General features: G+C 40.3%; 1 protein-coding gene across 1 annotated transcript in view; it reads right to left on the minus strand.

The window, feature by feature from the left end:
* MAT1A (methionine adenosyltransferase 1A) overlaps positions 1 to 8,609 on the minus strand; it is a 35,521-nt gene extending 26,912 nt beyond the window's left edge. Inside the window, exon 1 of the mRNA XM_084632926.1 lies at positions 8,238 to 8,609. Within this exon, the coding sequence (XP_084489052.1) occupies positions 8,238 to 8,331 (94 nt within the window). The 5' untranslated portion in view covers positions 8,332 to 8,609. The remainder of the gene's footprint in view (positions 1 to 8,237) is intronic.
* Positions 8,610 to 21,247: the final 12,638 nt, after the last annotated feature.

The raw sequence follows: 21,247 nt of genomic DNA on the forward strand, positions 1-21,247 counted from the left end.
TTTCAGGAAATTCAGCTGCCTATTAGTTTTGGTCTCTAATTTAAACATTCCTGGTTTTAGCAGTGATTCTGTTTAGCAAGATTTGCATATACTGGATTCTGCTATTTAAGTTTCTGATCTCAGCTGTCCAAGTCTTTTTATTAGCTCCTAAATATGGCAGGATATGTCAATCATTATTATCTTATTACTGCTTTACCCATCTCTGGGAATGCATTATCCTCCACAAAGTTAATAAAAATATCACAAACTTTTCTAATAGATAAATAGTGAGTCACCAGGACCATGCACAATGTACTGTCCATTTCCCTAATTTGAGAATAAGGACAACAGGACAGTGATTTGAAGGTAGAACAGCACTGTCAGTGATTCCCTTCACTAGTCTCATGGGTTTACTAGACCAAATAAATAAATAAAACCACACCCTATCAGAGTGAGAAGAACATCTCAGGTTATCCAAAGAGAATTATGTTTGGGAATTCTCACCCAGAAACCCAATCATCTTGTAGGTGGAGTTCCTATAGCAGATGTGCTGATTGTGTAGAGAAACAGCTTTCACTGGCTACAGAAGGAAAGGTAGTGTCTAAGAGAGTTGATGACAGAATTGTCTTAAAATGCCCCACTATTAACTTATCTCCTTTAGTTGGTATTTTTATGAAAAAGCTGATGTCTGCAAATTAGGGATACTCTGTGTGCGTGTGCGTATGTATATATATAAAGTGAATTCTCCATATACTTGGACATTCATTTGTCATAAAGACATCAGTTTGTCCAAATAAATAACGATTGATTTTTAGAAGTGCTGAGCCCCCACAAGTGATACCATCATCAGCAAATGGAATGGGAATGGTAGGTGCTCAGGACATTGGAAAATCAGCCGACAAGAGTCTTCGGATTCACAAGTTTAACTGACTCACAGAAACACTTTTCTATGAGTGATAGAGGTAGCCAGAGGATTGATTCCAGAAAAGTGCCTCGCCTCACCCTGAATGAATTTCAAATAGGCAAATATTAAAATTAGAGCAGGCCAGGAAACAATTTTACTGTTCCAGGAATTATTTTTGAGATATCAAAAAAATTTCCTGTTGTGAATCAGGACAAAAAGCCCAAATCGTAAAAAAATTCACAAAATAAAAATCCAAAACAAAAAAATAAATGGTTTCGTTCAATTGAAACATTTCATTTTGATCTTTTCAAAACCTAACATTCCAATTGTGACCTTTTTGTCTACTTTTTTTATTCTACATTTACTAAAGTTTCTAAACAAAAAGTCATTTAGCCTGGAAACAGAAATTTTTTGTTTTGAAAAAGTTGAAATGGGACATTTTGACAATTTCAAAACTTTTCCCCCTCAATAATTTTTTAAGTTGAGAGATTTGTTCAAACTGACCTTGTTTAGTGAACAGTTTGGGTTTCAACAAAAAACTTTTGTTTTTTTATGAAAAAATTAGTAACTGAAAAATTCCTTATCTCTTGTTAAAATATGTTCATAATCAAGTGAGTAGCCAAATAAATATGGTACTTTCTTACTTCCTGTTGTAGAAAAACAGGTTCTTCAAAAAATATCTTCCTTTCCTCTCCTATGTGTCTTTGTAGCTCATCTACTTCTTTAAGAACATGAGAACGGCCATACTGGGTCAGACCAACAGTCCATCTTGCCCAGAATTCTGTCTTCCAACAGTGGCCAATGCCAGGTGCTTCCAAGGGAATTAACAGAACAAGTAATCATCAAGTGATTGTTTCATTGAAACAAATTAGATTTTACTGCCATCAACAGTACTGCAGAGCCAATATAACTAGGGTAGGGCAAGGTGGACACTATTATGTTTCATGCATCATCATCAAAACTGTCAGCTAATTGTGGAATGCTGAATGTTTGTTATGATGCAAAAGGCTGCAGAGAACCCAGCTTGGTTTTCCGTTCCCAAATAGAGTTTACAATGAAGGTAGCTGGAAATCTCATCTGATCTGTAAACAAATCTGATATGGAAAACGAATATTAAAACTCTCAATGTCATTTGTAAAGAATAGCCTTTCTGAGTACAACTAAGTACAACTATGCTTCAAATATGATTATTTCCATACTTTACTCATATGAGTAGATCGGGTATAATGAATAACACAACTGCATATTTTATATTTATCATTAAATACGTATTTATGTACAGAGTTCATGACATAAGAGATATACGTGCCCAGGACAGCTTATTAATCACAGATTTCTAAGACCATATAGTTTGGAATACTGCATGTCTACTTTATCATTTATTATATATGATATCCTTACAAGGTCAGCTAATATGGCTTGTTACAATGTTCTACGATCCACTGGGTAAGGATTTCATACTACTATATCTATGGGAAGACTTCCATTTATGTACTTTAATAGACTTTGGATAAGGTCTGAAGCACACTGAGAGACAATATTCAGCTTTTCTGCATTCTACTTAAGGTGCATATATATCATTTTCACACTTCAAAGTGTGTGCCATTCCAATAAAACCATGTAGTACTTACCAGACTCCCAAGTTGAACTGATCAGAAAATGGGAGGGGTCCAGACAGGATTTTAACTTTTTGTTAAAAAAATTAGATGTTTTTGATTTTCAACAACCAAAAACTGAAGAAATGCAACAAAAACTTGAAACTTTCATCTAAAAGCTGCCAAAATCTGAAAAATTTCAGTTTTCAGCCCCCAGAAATGCAGTTTTCTGACCAAAAAATCAAAAAAAAATGGGGAAAGCATTTTCCACAAAAATTTTCATTTTGTCAAAACCCCAACTTTCCATCCACCTCAGTGGAAAACTTTCCATCGGCCCTCTACACGTAAAGGTGGTGGTAGAAAGTGTTTCCACCCCCTTCCCATGTTTTCTCCTGTTCCATTGTTTCTATTTTACAAAATACACAGGACTGTTAAGTAAAAAGACTATGACAATGCAACATTAAGGCTGCACTGTTTAAATGAAAAAAAGTCAAAAGTGTAAAAGTGAGGATACTTACAGAAACATGAATTCAGCCACACTGAATATATGCAATACTTTGCATTTCTGTTCTCTTTGTTAAATATATTGCTTAGTAATATTATTGTATATGTTGTTAAATGCCATCAAATATACAGGTGGTGCATGGTGAATAAATTAAGCCTGCTGTAAGACTTTCTGATACTTCATGGAAAACTCTGAGAGGGGTTCTGTTTGGAGGCAATTCTGCTTAAAGTTACATCAGCCATTCTGGGTGGAGAGGAAGGTTTAGTTTTAAGTGCCAAAGGTTTGGGACCTGGTACGCACTGAGACTCAGGGAGAACAATGCCTTCCAAAGCATAATGCACCATCATCAAAGACATACAGCATGGCTTCCCTTTCCTGGCTAGAGGGTTTCTTGACCAGTCAGTTCTCCTGTACAATTCAAAGTAGAGCAGATCTTAAATGGCTTGGAACCAGGTGACCTGAGAAACCATCTCACTTTCCATAAGCAGTTGTGATTAGTGGAGGTGCTTGAATTGGAATTTGGAATTCACTCTCCTTTTTAGTCTACCAGAGCCCAGGTTTGTTAACCTTCTAGGAACAAAATACCACTTTTGCAACCCCCCACCTGTATTCTGAGATGTTTGTGACGAGGTTGAGCTGCTGAGGTGGGATAAAGGGAGTTCTTATATAATGTTTACTTGGCAGTCTTGTGTAACAGCAGTTCATTAATTATTGTCAGATCTCAACAGTTTGTGCTGAATCTGGTCTTTTTAATACATGTGAGGCATAGAGCATGCTGCAGGAGGTCATTACATCTAAATAAATAAATAATGTATTCCCTGTATTTCCCCTCCCTCTCTTGTTAAGAGGACGTTTATATGGAAAAACCAGCCAGATCACACCAGCTGAAGATCTCGTCCAGAAGCTTTACTTCTTTGAGTCTTCTCAAGCACAATTTTGTAGAAATTATTCTAATGTCCAGCTAGGAGAGGGATAATCACCAGTCACAAATGAAACACCTTTTCAAACAAATGTCCCCACAGAGGAAGAGAAATGTGAACATTTTAGTGCTCTCTGTGTCTAAACAGAATGTTCTAAAAGTTTTCCATCAAGAGTTACCTTATCTGTAACATGAGGACTCTGTCATATTCATTATTATATTAATATAATCAAGATAATTTAAAATATCTATTAACCTTTTTAAAAAGGACTATAACTCTGTTACAATCCCACCTCTTCAACTAGAGGATCCACCAACAGCAAACCTAGGCTGCTGGATTTATTAATATTGCACATGTGACATTAGCACATGTAGACAGTGCCAGCCTTTTGCTTTTGCTGATTACTTCAATTTCTGTAAAGAGTCCAGGGTAGAGAGAACATTGTGGAGATAGTATATAGTATGATTCTGTAAGTGGTAAATTCTAATAGTATACCCATTTAGACGTGTGGAAAGATGGTGTGACCTATACATACACAGCTTCAACAAAAGCCAGGTCATTGAGTGCAATGTCCAAAGAAGATTCCTCTGTCCTCCCTGATGGGGTCTTTGGTATAACTGATATAGTAACTTCCTCCAAAGAATCCATTCTAGATTTTCCATCAAAAACTGGGAGCACTTTTATGAAGCACTGAAATATCTCCCATCAGTCGCATTAGAGAACACACTGGCATTTTTAAGCACCTCTTTTTCCAGAAGAAATGTTTCCTTGTGCTACAGAATCTTTATATTCCAAGAGGCACCAAGACAAACAATGGGCATTTTAGACATTCTACTGACTGGAAAGGCTAATTACAAATTAAAAAGGGATCACAGAGAAATGTTCACAATTAAACCAGAAACTATGCAAGAGTCAACTGGTGTCAGTTTTAGCTACAAACTCAAAACTCAGGATGAAATCCCAACCCCATTGAAAACTACTGTTAGCTCCTATATGGGCAGTATTTCAGCCTCTGCCTCAGACCCGGACCTAGTTTTGAGAAAACCAAAGATGATTTATGGTTTTGAGCTGCCACCTAGAGAAATTTGTGGTTTCACACAATTTTGCAGCTGAATGCCAAGTTTCACCTTATATATTTACTGATTTAGATTTCTACAATACTTTGACTTATTGGGCTTGTTCTCACTGGAAACTCAAAGCAAACCTCAGGAGTAACTCCACTTTAGACAACAGAGTTCCGTCAGTGTAAGTGACAGAAGAATCAGGGCTGCAAATCCATGCAGGTGTAAACCAAAGTAAACATTGGCATCAACCCCAGTGACTCAAATGGTAGATTTTTTACAATTTTACTATTTAGTTTTAATTTAATGTTTCAAATAAAAATTAGCTTTGGCTGGTTTGTTCAAATCTGGATCCGGATTCAAATGTCTTGAGAGACTGTGGGCATTCAGCACTGGGCATTTGGTTTGGCTCATCTTTAATTAAAATTGTGTAACTAATTCCTCTTCTTCCCTGATCACAAAATTAAATGTATTTACAGGTAACAAATGCTCATCTGTTTCAGTGCTTTATAATACATAAGCGCTCCCCTGCCTGCCTCTGACTTCTGTTACAAAGTGTTCTCACTTGCTGTTTGCACAACTCCAGCTTGGCAGTATTTGCTATCTCCTAACAGTGCCTGGGAATTTTACCATATACATTACTTTTGTCAGTTCTATACAGACATCTAGCCAGAATTAATGCATTCAAGGAAGCTTATTTTTTAACATTAACACTCAGCAAACTTGAGATCCTGGAGCAAATTCATATTTTTGTAAAAGATTATGCCATGAGTCTATTGCTGTGGATATTACTGTAGTATAACAAATTCAGTCTTCTATGAAAATAGACTAGGGGGAAACCTGTATTTGAATACAGGTTCAGAGAGTTGAGCAATTAACAAATTTAACAAGAACACACTTGCGAAAAGTAGAATTTAAGAATTTAGTCTGATATATTTGATAGCGTTCTCCCATCAGATGCCCCTTTTCAGACCTTAGGGCAGATCCTCTGCCCTGTTAAGTCTGCTTTGCACCACTCACGCGTCTGAGTCAAGTCAGTTTGTCTGTACAGTGAAATCTGCAGAAAGCAGATTTAAGCCTAGCTTAAATGGCCAGCTGACACAGGGAAATTCTAACCTACGGCTAATGTTTCAGATCCTACATCACCTCTCCCTGGGCCTTGTGTAGAAGCATAGCTAGAGAAAAGAGGGTTTTGGCTACGACGCAACAGCATCACGCTGACCTCCAGCAGCCAGATCAGCCCCAAGAGGCCGTTGACAGCTGAAGTATGATAGAGCCCCAGAATCAGGGAGCTGCAAAGGGTGTCTTGGTGCAAACCTTGCCTGCCCCAATCTGGAAGCCTGTCAACTCTTCTTTGGGAGGAATTATCGTTTTTCACACTGTTATATATGAGGATGGGTCTGTTGGTTTGGAAAGAACAAACACTGGCCCATATGTTAGCTCAAACGTTGACTTGAACCAAATAAACCCAAATATTTTCATATGATGGAATTCAAAAAGCCCTGGCATGTTTCACCTTCCCTCTCTCTCTTTTTTAAATCTACAGCAAGCCTCCTTTCTTCCCTGAAATGCAATTTGAGACCTTCAGAGATCTGGCAATCTGCTGGGGGAGATGCTATCCACAAATCTTATAAATTCCTAAATTTTCCTAAGGCCTGAGGAAGTTCCAGTTACCCAGGAAGCAATAAAATGTGGGAGCTTTAAATAGCACAGCCGAAGAGTTCAGCAGGGAGAGAGACAAGCCTGAATACTCAATGAAAAATCACCAGTGGTGCAGTTAGTCCTCCTGTTGGTGATCAGAATGGGAACTGGGGGATTAAGGTGATGCTGGGAACTGCAAAGAGGGAGGAGGACATCAGTGAAGCACTTGCAAGCTGAGAAAGGGACTTCTGGAGATGAGGAAAGGAATCTGAGGGTCAGTTAAACTGAAAGATGGATCAGGGCAAAGAATGGGAGACAGAATAAAAGGTGAAAGGGAAAGAAGCTAAGTGAAGCACTTTTGAGTATTTATCTGACCAAATGCTTGGAGGCTCACCATCACTGACTGAGGAATTAAAAAATAATTAAGAGACATTTTGGACCTATCATCCTTTAAAGTGTTGCTTTAAATTAAAAAGCGTTCTTTAGAATGACATAAGACTCTTGGTGCTGTTAATCACCTGTCCTCTATAGTTGCTGAGCAAACACTACGGTGGAACCTACCCTTCAGTTGGGTGTCTTGTTACATCAGCCACTGACAATTGGGAAAGATTACCAGGCACTGTAAACTGGCATAGCTCCATTGAAGTCAACAGAGATACACCTGTTTGCATCAGCCAAGGATTTGTAGGAGCCAATTAATACTATGGAGATGAGCAAAAATTGAAGAAGCATAAAAGCAGAGATGGTTTTGGTTTTGCCATTTTCTTCTTATCAGATAGGTCATCCCCACCCCACCCCTGCTCAATTTCATTATTCACCCTTATATCACCCAAATGAGTGCATAGACCTGGAAGGCATTGTCATGACAAAAGTAACAGGATGAAAAATGGTTTTCTAAAATATACTTTAAAGGACATCAAATAGGTCATTGTCCTCTAGCCTCATTTGTAGGGATTCTTTCTGTTGGCACAAACTACATGTTTATGGCAGATGATCATTTGTTTTCAAAATAAATTAAATTAAACTTTGCTGACAATACATAAAGTTTAGAAAATAACTGTCCACTGCCTGCTTAAGCAATTCCATATGTTTTAACAAAAACCAGATCATGGCGGGGAGGGGAGTCAGGGGGCTGCCATGCATAGCTGATGGGGCCTTTCATTTTTAACTGTTTTTAAATAGCCTGCTTAGAGATATTCCTGTCATTGTGACTAGCAGTTTTATGGCAGAACATGTATGCAGGAGAGTTTCACAAAACTTCGAGGTTGTGGAACTCAACATGTGTGAAACCTGAGGCTATCAGAGATGCAGTATTATCTCAAGTGTAATCTGCCGAAAGAAAGATGCAAAACAAACAAGCAGAAAAGGAAGAGCAAATTGCCACATGGAAGGAACACACAGCCAGTTCACAGACATGAATTAGAGTGGCAACTCACCATATCCTACAGCAGCATCATAACCGCCAGCATTTTGAAGTCTAAATGGAGAAACATCCAGTGGAAAAATACTCCACCATCACCACTGCCCCATATGATAATACTTACATTGACTGGATTCTTCACCAGACTTTCTTAAACAGACTTTAATTGAAAATATTCTGACTTGTCTGTACCCCCGCAGCCAGTTACTTACCTGGATGCCCTTCTCCAACAGACTCTGATGTGAACATGAAAGCACCTTCTTCATTTACAGTGTGGTCACATAAGCCATCCACCACTCTATTCATGATGTTGACACTTTTCCTGATGGGTTAATCAAAATAGTAGTTCAAGAGCTCTGTCTTTAGTGCCTTTCTCTTTCTGAGTGGAAGGACTAAACTTTATCAGCAGGGCTAACACTTCTGTCAGTTACTACTTTCCACAAAAACTTGGATTGAGCATGTGAAGTAAGTGTAGTCAGTGTGTGTGTTTGTGTGTGTGTGTGTGTGTGTGTGTGTGTGTGTGTGTGCGAGCACTGATCAGGCATCTGTCTGAGGTCTGTACCTCTACCTACTTCAGCTGTCACTCTGAGTTGCTCCTATATATGGAGAAGTGAAAGTGCCTGGATAATCATGTGAGGAAACTGGGAGAGCCCATTTCCTGGGAGGGGAGCAAGTTAATATTGGGATATTTCACTTATTAACTCACTTTTCAGTAACTCAGTATTCAGCCTGTGCAAGATGGGTAGCCATAAAGATTCAATTCACAGGAGTTAGTAAAGGAGTTCTAGCTTCCGTTCAGTTCGGTGGTTCTTTTGGTTTAGCTCTCCCCGAGTTTGGGGCTGTTTGCTGTGAGTGTTCTCAAGCGTGTGTTGTGATCACACAGAAATAGAAGAAAGTTGTATAAGCTTGTCCCTTTCCTGTCAAAAGGGTGAGGGATGTAAAGTTTGTTAAGCACAATATGACTTTGTTTCCTGGTTTTCATTTTCATCTCTAAGTGTGATTCTCCCCTGGAAGGTCTTGTACATTTGCACTCTTTGTGTGCTGTTCTGAAAGGAAATACTGTACATGAACTAGTACCTGAGTAATAGAGATTCCGCTGATCTGATTTTATAAACAATCTCTATTCAGCCTCCTCCTTCTTCTGCTTTCTCATCTGCTAATTAGAGTCCATCTTAAAATTTTTGTAATTCCTACTAGTCACTAGCAACTAGACATGCACTGACTGTCACACCTTTAATTTAAGGGAGGTGGAAAACACCACCATTTTTCTAAAAAGGCTGATTAGGAAATCTTTATGGTTGTGCCTGAACTGCTCTGGAATGTACCCAACCTCAGCCCAAGCCTTGGGGAAGAAACAAAATATTTATATGTAGCTGGGATGCTGAGATCGAGTTACAAATGGATCAAAGGAAACTATTGCTCAGGCTGTCTACTGAAATCTTTTTTTGACATGCAGTGTAGTTGTAGCCATGCTAGTCCCAGAATATTAGAGAGATGAGGTGGATATCTTGTATTGGGCCAACTTCTGTCAGTCAGAGAGACAAGCTTTCAAGCCACACAGAGCTCTTCTTCAGGTCTGGGAAAGGTACTTCAAGCATCAGGTAGCCAGTGTTTGGTGTGGGATGAGAGAGAGAGATTTTAGTTTGTGTGTGTATGTGTGTGTGTGTGCAAATGCATGTTCATTGAACAAATGTTACCAAACACAAACTAACCATACAGCAGAAACAGACTCCCCAGCACCTATTGTACCACTGCAAAAGAGAATCATAAAGATTAGTTCATTTACAAAAAATCATTATGGGTTCAGTCCAGTGCCAACTGAAGTAAATGGGAAAGTTTCCATTGACTTCAGAAAGCATCGGATTAAGCCCTATGATATATTTTTCATCCCGTTGCAATGGTGATGTACCTGATACATGGATCGGTACTGGACATATTGGTTGCTCTGTATACGTTGCAAGTTAAACAGCAATGAAGCTGTTACTCTTTGTCACTCTCCAATTTGGCATCTGACTATATACTTCTCCCCCACTGATTATTATGATTATTTTACAAGCAGGAGGAGGACTTGATAGACACTTCTGCTTCAAATCTTTGCTTTAATACATACTTGCACAAGTATTCTTGAGACTTTCATTTTCTGCATCCATTCCCGAGAACAATAATTTATACCAGTAATTTCCTGCATTGTTTGCCCATGTCTAATGACTATGGCCACCCAGTGGGACAGCTCTTCACTTGGTGTCTGTTGTCATTATTCCATTGCCATGGGATCTGCCCAAGTCTGTATGCAATGTGGGTAAATGCGGCATTGATATGATTGAGGAAAAATTGATATTTTGAAAAGAAAAGTTTGTCATTTTTAGAAGACCAAAGAGTAACACCAACCTACAAGGGTAATTGTATTAACTCCAGTTAATGTATAACATTCAAAGTTCATATTAACTTTTAAAGTTACATAAAACCAAGCAACAAACATTCCTCTTTGTTAAATCCAGACAAACACCTGAGAGAAAAGCTTTCTGAGTGAAAGTTTCAGAACCTTTTCCTCTTCAACTGAGGGCAGAGAAAGTTTTCACTCTAGTTCTCTAGTCTGCCAAGGAAACCTCCAGCAAAAACAGAGCAGACAAGATTTGACATTCTAAATATTTATAAGGTAAAACACAAACAGAAAAATCAAAACCCATAGACAGACCTACCAGGCTACCTACCAAGAAACAAGAACTCCAAGACACAAGCCCCAGTCCTGCAAACACTGATGGATGTGAGGAACTAAAGGGGAACTGCCAGTGAGCTTGCAGGGACCACTGTTTGTTTTGCCTTTGCAGCTCCCCTTTAGTAATCCACATTTCTGGAGATGTGAACTAATCTTGCAGACCTTTAGAGGATCACCCATTCTATGGCCTGTGTTAAGTGAGAGGTCAGACTAAATCAGATTTTTCCCTTCTGGCCTTGGAATCTATGAATCATCAAGTATAACAGAAGTGCATATGCTGATAATATTCTAGAAATGCTGTATAGCTACTGATCCTTGTAAGACTTCCAGTTTGAACTGCTTCTAGATATAGTTTTAATATCAGCAGTAACACAACCAGAAATGTTTGTGCATAGAACTATTACATGGCCATGGATCCCCTTGACATGTTGTTTTTTAGAAACTTTGTTACCAACCATGAGCCATTATAGGTTGCAATAATATTTAATTTGGCTTCTTTTCCCAAACTCCTTAATTTGTTAAATATTTGTAAAATGGCAAGACTGTGTAACTGTCAAGGCAAAAGGAACATAATAAAGTACTGCATATGCCCAATTTTCCCCTTTCCCACTCTCGCGATAGTGGGCTCGATGCTGCAAAATCTACTCAATCTGGCTGACTCCCATGATCTGAAAGTGCAGCCATTGTCAGGAAAGTTATTCTGTTAAAACAGCACCTCCTTACCTATCAGGTCGGCTCCCTGTGTGCATTCATTCAGATCAGCTGACTTTAGTGACTAGAAAGCAATATCCAAAGCCAATGAAGCCAGTGTGAATCTTTCCTTTGATTTCAATGGTCTTTGGATCAGGCCCTATAATGAGCTTTTACTATTTTTTACTCTTGGTAGCCCTGCAGAGCCAACCCAACAATGGGAGAATGTATTGTACTAGCTTCTGTCTCATACATCATTGACAGAATCATTCGTTAAAGTCAAAATGTAGGGCCAAATTCTGCTCCCAGTGAGCCCTGTGTGATCTCTTTGAAGACAATGTGGTGGCACAGATGTTAATGAGGACAGAATGTAATGCACAAAATTTCAATCGCTGGTGACAATGCACTACCCAGAAAGATTTTAGGTCCCAGGTTGGTCCAGCAGGCTAGGCAGCAAGAAAAAAAAATTGACAAAATAAAGAGTCTAAAATATATAGATAGCAATCAGGAAATCATCCAAAAGCCAAGGAAACTTTATAGCAAAAATATAGGTATTATTTCTCTACAAAATATTCCTCAGAGGCCAAGGAACTGTCATGATTTTCTTAGTTGCTTAATGCTCATGCAAATACTTCCAGCACTGGCTGGAGTGCCAATCATGCATTGTGCACAGCCCACGCACAGCTTTTCCTGTCAGTGCACCTCGGTGTTGACATGATGCAATAATCTCTTCTCTTGCAGGTCAGGGTAGGATTTAAGAAAAGTGTCCTTCAGGGTGCACATATGTTGAAACTCAGGCAGCCTTTCCACACATTGTACTTTATTTCAGAAATCTAACAAGCCCCTTTGTTGCTGATTCTTGGTCATTTTTGTCAGAGCCCCCAGAGAATTGTTATTTCTGCTTTTTAATCCCTGGGAGCTGCACAAATACTTGTGGTGTGGAGGGCTGTGTAAGAAAATAGTTTAGATATGAGATAGAATTGATGCTTTGGCCTGGCCCCAGACAACTTGTGCCTTAATGTCATCAATCCCTTTTATTTGCCCATTTCCCCCCTCCTTTTCTCTATGCTGTCCTTTTATGCTCTTTTTGCCCCATCTTATCCTATTTTTCTCCTGTGTATTTTTCCTTCTGTTGTCCTCTTACCTTTTTTATTCTTGTTTGTCATACCCATCACTCTCCCCTTTCTCCCATACAACTCTCCATAAAGCCACAGACCACTCATGGAGAATCTATTGGTGGTGCTCATGGAGGAAATGGAGTCTGTGGGAACAGAGAAAAGAAGCTTGAGTTAACACATTGAAGCCAGGACAGCTTACCGGGAGCTGATCCAGTGGAGAGCTACACTCAGAGTTTTCACAACAGAGAGGGAGGAAGAGATAGGTGTCTAAGAATTGGTCACCATCACTTTACCCGAAGAAGCAGAACCATGTTTGCATGGGAAATAGATTTCGAGTCATTCAGCTTTCCTCACTATCATTGGTCTTCTATTCTTGGTAGCTCATAAGCTATTCTGGTGACTCCTAGAGAAAGAGGGAATGAAACCAGGGCACAGTCAGGTTGGGAAATACTGCACTTTTATGAGCAGATTTTGAGAAGACATTCACTTAAATCATCTGTAATTTGGTTTAGTGCAGCCCCTTGTCTCTAGAGATACAACATTTTAGGCCCTGATTCAGGAAAGCATCCCTATTAAGGACAACACATAAGCCAATTGTTTAACTTTATACATGTGTTTAGCTCCACTGAAGTCGTGGGATTTAAGTACATGCATAATTTAAAGCATGGGTGTAAGTGCTGTCATGTATAGGAATAGACTTAAGCACATGGTTGAGTGTTTTCCTGGATCAGAGCATTACTCAGGAAAAAAACAACCAAGCAGTGAACTCTCTCACCTTTTATGACTGAATAAGATAATGACCATCTTAATGAGTGTATTTACAAACATCTCTTCTCCTCTCCTTCAAATTCAGGTACCCTAAACAATGGTTAGTAATTTAAGTTATTTACCACTTTGCTTTCCTCTGACACTTCAACATTATAAGGAATTAGCTCCAAACCCAGTTTATGCCTGAAGGTATAAAGCAGTTTTCTACAGTGCTCTGTTAGAATGACTTCCCAGTTTCAATACTGGTTTCATGTATACACTCATTTAATGGGAGTAGTTCATATAGCACAGGGATATATAAAATGTTTAAGAATCATGGGGGTTCTTTTTTTCTCCTGACATAGAAATGTGCACAAAATTATGGGATCCTCCCTAGGTTTTGTTGTTAACTTTTTACCTGTTTGGCCTAAGAATCTTAGTTGGTATGGCAACTTCCACCTTTTCATGTTCTCTGTATGTATATATATCTTCTTACTGTATGTTCCATTCTATGCATCTGATGAAGTGGGCTGTAGCCCACAAAAGCTTATGTTCAGATAAATTTGTTAGTCTCTAAGGTGCCACAAGTACTCCTGTTCTTTTTGCGGATACAGACTAACACGGCGGCTACTCCGAAATATAATAATAGTAATTAGCTCTTACTGAGCACTTTTCATCAGTAGATCTCAAAGCACTTTACAAAGGAGGGCCTTATTATTATCCCCTTTTACAGAAGGGGAAACTGAAGCAAAGAAAGGTAAAGCAATTTGCCAAGCTCACCGAGCAGGCCAAAGGCAAAACCCAGATGTTCCATAATTCTCACTCTGTACCTGTGCATTCACTGATAACAAGGGATCTTATTAGCTTCTACATATAGTGTTAAGCTAAAATGAACAATATAGGAGAAGTGGGAATTTGGCAGGTAAGGTCACAAATATATGGGCGTGAGGATGCCTGAATAGATGCAGCTGAATGCTCAGCACTTTTGAAAATCAAGTCACATTGGGCCTGATCCAAAGCCAATTGAAGTCCATGGAAAGACTTCCATTGACTTCAATGAGCTTTGGATTGGGCCTTTTATTTGGAGTCAGGAGCCCAATGCTAGGCTTCTATTTTTGAAAATCTTGGCCTATGTGAATATCATGGCAGATCTGAATACAGAGTCATAGAGTTTAAGGCCATAAGGGACCACCAGCTCATTTCATCTGACCTCCTGTATATCACAGGCCACCAATACCACCCAGCACCCACACACTGAACTCACCAACCAAAATTAGACCAAAATATTACAGCTCACAGCAGACTAATCTTTATGTGCCCCAGGCAGAAACTAGAAGGGTCTGAGATGCACCAGTGCCTGAGGCTTCCACAATGGCAGAGAAATGATTAAGTGAGATATACCCATATAATCCTGGCAAGTGACCCACACCAACTTTGCTGCAGAAGAAGATGAAAACCTCCCAAGGTCATTGCCAATCTGACCTGGGGGTAAGTCCTTCCCGATCCCACTTATGGTGATCAGTTAGCCCTTGCATATGTGAGCAAGAACCAGCCAGCCAAGCACCTGAGAGAGAGAGAATGCTCGGTGCCACCTCAAAGCACTGACCCAACCTGTCCAGTCTCCCATCTCTAGCCATGGCCATCTTGATTCTTCAAAGGAAGAAGACAAAAAAAACCCACAACAGAATACATGGGGGGAGCAACAGCTGGAGGAAATCCCTTCCTGACCCATGCAGGTGGCTGGCTGAAGACCTGAATTCAGCATGAGCATTTAGGAACATAAGACATAAACTGCTAGGGACTCCCTGGATTCCTGAGCCCCACCACTCAACTATCAGAAGCAATGCCAACATATAATCACCCTTATAAATTTGTCCTGCTCTCTCTTAGAACTAATTAAGTGGTTTGTCCCCACAACTCCTAGAGGGAGGCTGTTCCAGAATATCATCCCTTTGATGGTTAGACACTTTCTCCTAATTTACAGCCTGAATTTGTTCATGGTCAATTTATATCCCTTTGTTATCGTGCCAACATTATCCTTTAACTTAAATAGCTCTTCACCCTCCCTTGTGTTTTCCCCCAATGTATTCATAGAAAGCTGTTGTATCCCCTCTCAGCCTTCATTATGCTAGGTTAAGCAAATCAAGCTCTTCCAGTCTCTTCTCATAAGATAGGCCTTCCATTTCCTTGATCATCCTAATTGGTCTTTCTGCACCTGTTCCAGTTTGAATTTATCTTGAATATCTGTGAGCAGAATATTCACTTTGGCATGTATTGGTGGACCAGAAACAAGCATCCAATCAGAACCAGGAAATTTCAAACTGAAAACTGAGCTAAGCAAGGCATTAGTTACCAGTAATCATCTTCATTTCGTTAGACTCTCTTTATTTAAAATTGACTGAACTGACTTGTCACTATCAAAGCAAAGAATGTGAAACTATCCCCGGATAAATGGGGCAGTTCCTTTTCTAAGGGTGAGATTTATCTGTGGCATAACTCTAAGTCTCCAGTGGGCTAACCACAGGAGTGATTTTAACTCCAACTGGTAGAATCCTACAGGTGGTAAGTGGCTCTTTGTTTTGGCCTCATAATCCATATTCTGGACCCATGAAATATCCGGTTTTGGTTGTTCCAGAAGTAAATAAGTCAGCTCACATTTGGGGCCAAATCCTGCTTCCATTAAAGCCAAAGACGGTCTTGGTATTAACTTTCTTGGGAGCAGGATAGTGTACTGATTGGTTCCCACAGAGCAGGGGCACTAGCATGAGCTGCACACTAGCCCCTTATCTGCTTATTATCTTAATAAAACTCTTAGCTGCTGATATTCAAACCATTCCTGAACTCATTCCTGGCAGCTCTGTATACGAAATACCTCTTTACAAAGACATGAACCGTGACATGCATCAAGGATGGATACCTTAAGTTCACAAACAGTAATGACAAATTAAAGTGTCTCTGTTTACTAAATCAGTTTTTATACATTGGAGCTGGCTGATTGAGGAAGACAGAACAATAACAAGATTAGTCACTGAAGCAGAGTTTATAAGATTTCTTTTACGCAGGGATCCATATTGTCTCCAAATCCTATAAACAGCTCAGACCAGGTTATAGTCCCTTGACATCTGAGTAGTTTATTTCCAAATGCTCTGTTTCCTTTCATTCTTTTTGGTGCTTTTGGCCAATCGGATACATACGCAAGTGTCTCTCTGGAAAAGATAGAAAAACAAGTATGATCTAGTGGATAGGGCACTAGAGTGCGTGTCGGAAACCTGGATTCTATTCTCAGTTTCATACCTCCCAAGAGTCCTGGGTTTTGACTCCCAATCCCTCTGTCACAGTTGAAGTTGTACACAACCTGCATTCAGTGGCACCCACAGTCATATGCACATTACACATGGTGCTTACCATCGGCCAAGGGAAAGCTAGGGAAGGCAGCAGCTTCAGCTGTTCCTTGGCACGTTCGGACCTGCCAGGAATCCTCAGTGGCTCCAGGGGACCTCCGGGTTGGGGAGTGACACTGCACTGGGTGGGCCAGGCTGGAAGGCAGGGGCTGAGCATGGCATGGACTTGGTGCATCAGGGACTAGGGCCAGTAGCTGCAGCAGCATTGGCTCAACAGGGATTGGCAGTGACCAGCTGCATCTCATTTTAACAACTTGAACTGTTGGGAGGGAAGCAATTCTGCTGTCTGATCTTCAGCAAGTGACTTTGTCTCTCCATACCTCTGGTTTGCTGCCTGCCCTTTGTCTGTCTTGTCTATTTGGATTATAAGGAGCAGCGTACAGGACCAGCAAACAGAGCTGAAAACAGGGGAGTTTGAGTGGAGATCTGTTGGAGGAGAAGGGAGGCAAGCCTCTGTTCTTTAGAGGCAGTGAGTGAATTCTTGAGAGTATATCCACTTGCTGTTTTCTTTATGTTTGTTTTCAGTTTGCAGAGCTGGTGTGGGTATTGTGTTAATCACAGACAAGCCCTGATTAGGGGACAGGACTTCCATGATTAGGGGAAGGGCTTCCTTAATCAGCAGGCCTATAAAGGCAGCCAAGCAGCCAGTCAGTGGCACAGGAACCAGCAAACAGAGATGGAGTTTGTAAGGAGAATTTGGGGGAGGAAGTGCGTGGTGTTCAGTTTTTGTGTGTGCGAGTATGTGTTGGTTTTTTCCTAGGTAGGCACTTAGGAGGGAAGCCTATGGTAGAGCAGGGGTAGTGATTCAAGGAATGGAAGAGACAATGAAAATGATTGGATGTGGTGGTTTCGGGAAGTACATTATCCTGGAGAGGGTACCATTTGTATGATAAGCCTGCCTGATAGATCTGATCGAAGAGAAGATCCAAGGTTTGGAGATGAAGCTAGAAACTATGATTGAGTTTCAAAGGGGATTTGAACGGATAATGGATGAAAGGAGAGAGGAGGCTGAAGGGAAAACTCAAGATCTGCAGAAGCAAGCTGGACTGGAGAATTGTGAGAGTAGGCTGCTGAGTGAGGAAAGTGGCCAGTGGAAGCATGTGACTATGAGAACAAGGCAGAGGAAAAGACCAGCGAAGAAACAGAGCTGAGGGACCAGTTTGCTAAGCTGGAAATTGAAGAGGGAAAGGCAGGCAGTAACAGAAGGTGGGATGGCATGGAGGAAGAGATGAGTAGCTAGTCCTACAGGAAGAGGGGAAGAGTCAATGGAGATCTCCTGGGGCTCTGAACTCAGGCTGATAGAGGATGACTCGCAAAAGACTGCAAGTGAGAACAAAAGACAAAAGGACTTACAGTCAGAACTAACAGGAGGAAGGCCATGGAATTGCACCAACACCAGGAAGAGGCAGGTCTATGTGACTGGGGAGTCAGGCTGGAGGGAGGTTACTAGTGGAGTTTCTCAGGAATCGGTCTTGGGACCAGTCTTGTTTAACATTTTCATTAATGATCTTGACACAAAAAGTGGGAGTGTGCTAATAAAATTTGTACATGACACAAAGTTGGGAAGTATTGTCAATATAGAGGAGGACTGTAATATCATACAAGAAGAGTTGGATGACTTTGAAAACTGAAGTAATAGAACTGGGAAGAAATTTAGTAGTGCAAATTGCAAGGTTATGCACTTAAGGACTAACCACAAGAATTTTTGCTATAAGCTGAGGACATATCAGTTGGAAGTGACAGAGGAGACCTGGGTGTATTAATCAATCACAGGATGACTATAAGCAGCCAATGTGATGCAGATGTGACAAGGGCTAATGCATCCTGGGATTGCATCAGGTGTGGCATTTCCAGTAGAGACATGGAAATATCGTTACCATTATACAAGGCACTGGTGAGACCTCATCTGAAATCCTGTGCGCTATTCTGGTCTCCCATGTTTAAGAAAGATTAATTCAAACTGGAAAAGGTGCAGAGAAGGGCTACTAGGATGATCAGATGAATGAAGAACCTACCATCTGAAAGGAGACTTAAGGAGCTTGGCTGGTTCAGCCTAACAAAATGACGGATGAGGGGAGATATGATTGCTGTCTATAAATGCATCAGAGATAAACACCAGGGAGGGAAAGGAGTTATTTAAGTTAAGGACTAATATTGGTACATGAGCAAATGGGTACAAATGGTCATCAACAAGTTTAGGCTTGAAATTAGACAAAGGTTTCTAAGCATCAGAGGAGTGAAGTTCTGGAACAGCCTTCCGAGGGGATCAGCGTGGGTAAAAATGTTAACTGGTTTCAAGACTGAGCTGATAAGTTTATGGAGTGGATGGTATGACGAGACTGCCTACTATGGCAGGTAACCGATCTGCAACTGCTAGCAGCAAATATCTCCAACAGCTGAAGATGGGATGTTAGATGGGGAGGAGTTTGAGGTACACAGTGAATTCTTTCCCAGGTATCTGGCTTGCGGGTCTCTCTGACATGCTCAGAGTCTAACTAATGGCCATATTTGGGGTTAGGAAAGAATTTCCCCCAGGTCAGATTGGTAGAGACTCTGGGGTTTTTTTGCCCTCCACTGCAGCATGGGGTGTGGATCACTTGCTGGTTTGCGTTAGGGTAAGTGGCAGATTCTCTGTAACTTGAAGGCTTTAAATCATGATTTGAGGACTTCAGAAACTCAGACAGAGGTTATTGGCCTACTACAGGAGTGGCTGGATGAGGTTCTAAGGCCTGTAAGAGGTCAGATTAGATTACCACAATGGTCCCTTCTGACTTTAAAGTCTATGAGTCTGTAAATAAGCTCTTTGGGTCTGCTTCTTATTGTGTGCTTATACAGTGCTTATCACAATGGACCATGCTCTTAGATGGGTCCTCTAGGTGCTACTGTAATAAAATTAATAATAATAATAATAATTAATAAAGTATAACCCAGACCCCATTCAGGCTTTGCCTCTGATCACAACAGGGGATGACTTTATAAACATGAAACTATATAACTGTGTTGCCTGAGCTGAAGATATATTTGCCTAAATTCACAATTAATATATTATTTCATTTATTATTAAAGATAGTCATTGGACTAAAATGGAAAAGCTTTTTGATCAGAAGTGGGCTTCCTCTAAACTCACAGTCATGCATGCTTTCCCCACAGGATAATTGTCCTTTGAAATGTGGATTAAAGCATTGCCCTTCATTTCGATAAAATAGGGACAGATTATACCTAAAATGCACAGACATACACAACTCCCACTGAGCATCAGAGGGAATAATCTTGAATTTAAGAATCCTTGTTGGTACTTATCTATTTTTAATGGTAATTCTCTAGGTCACCTGCCTATGTTTCCCCATACCTAATGAGATCAGTGGATTTCAATCCAGAAAAGAATTTTGTCTTGAGAACCTTGGCACTCTTCCAAAAACTCAGAATCTGTATAATCTCAACCATTCACATTGCTGGATATATTATTAGCATAAATAAATAAGATGCTCCAACCTCCTAACTACCTCAGAAAACAGAGCCTTTTATCAGGGGTTCTCAAACTGGGCATCGTGACTCCTTGAGGGGTTGCAAGATGGTTACATGGGAGTTCTGAGCTGTCAACTCCATGCGGCTGACAGCCCTAAGCCCCCATTAAATTAAATTACTCCCCCCCATTTTTAATTTATAAGGGGGCTCATTCACTCGCTTGCTATGTGAAAGGGGTCACCAGTACAAAAAGTTTGAAAATGAGGGGTAATGTTTATAATACTGTAAATTAGACCTTGGACTGTGAAACAAATATTGACTCTAGCACATGAAGTCAGTATTTTGTGAACATCCAAAACTTACCCACCGTTACAGAGTTGTAGAGAGACAGCTTCTGTGAATCTAGGCAGGCTGGCTTCCTGACAAGGAACATTAGGTTAAGTTCAGATACTTTGGACTTTGTCCAGGATATGAAACACCTGCAGACTCTTTCTTTCATGCGGTGCACAACTGTAATTGCATTACTTGATACATACTTAAACACCTTCAGGTCAAAAAACATATATGAGTTTCTCTGCAAAAGTGGCCACAGTATTTGCAATTGTACCCTATTTGCACGCACAAAAACTCACATTTCTGCTCACCAGTTAAATACTAACAATTGCCTGATATAAGCATGTAAATGTCCATTTGTACATACAGATGTAGGGATTTGTACATACATGTGACAGGTCTCATAAAGGAGTATTTGGAGGCAGCTTGAAAAATGTGTTCCATTATAGGAAGAAGAACATAGGCCTGGTCTACACTACAGGGTTAGGTCAATATAAATTGCCTTGTGTCAACCTAGCTGTGGAAGTGTCTTCACTTACATTTGGCTCCAGCCAACGTAAGTGCCTTTCTATGCCAATTTAATAACACCACCTCTTCGAGTGGCATAGAGTTACAGTCGATGTAATTAGGTCAACGCGGTGTCAGTGTAGACACTGTGCTGCTTATGTAGATTGCTACTAGCTTTCAGAAGCCATCCCACAATGCCCCACACTGGCAATACAATCAAAACAAATGTTCCTGATGAGGATGCA

This window comes from Lepidochelys olivacea (assembly GCF_965140295.1).
Source record: "Lepidochelys olivacea isolate rLepOli2 genome assembly, chromosome: 7".
Taxonomy (NCBI): Eukaryota; Metazoa; Chordata; order Testudines; family Cheloniidae; genus Lepidochelys; species Lepidochelys olivacea.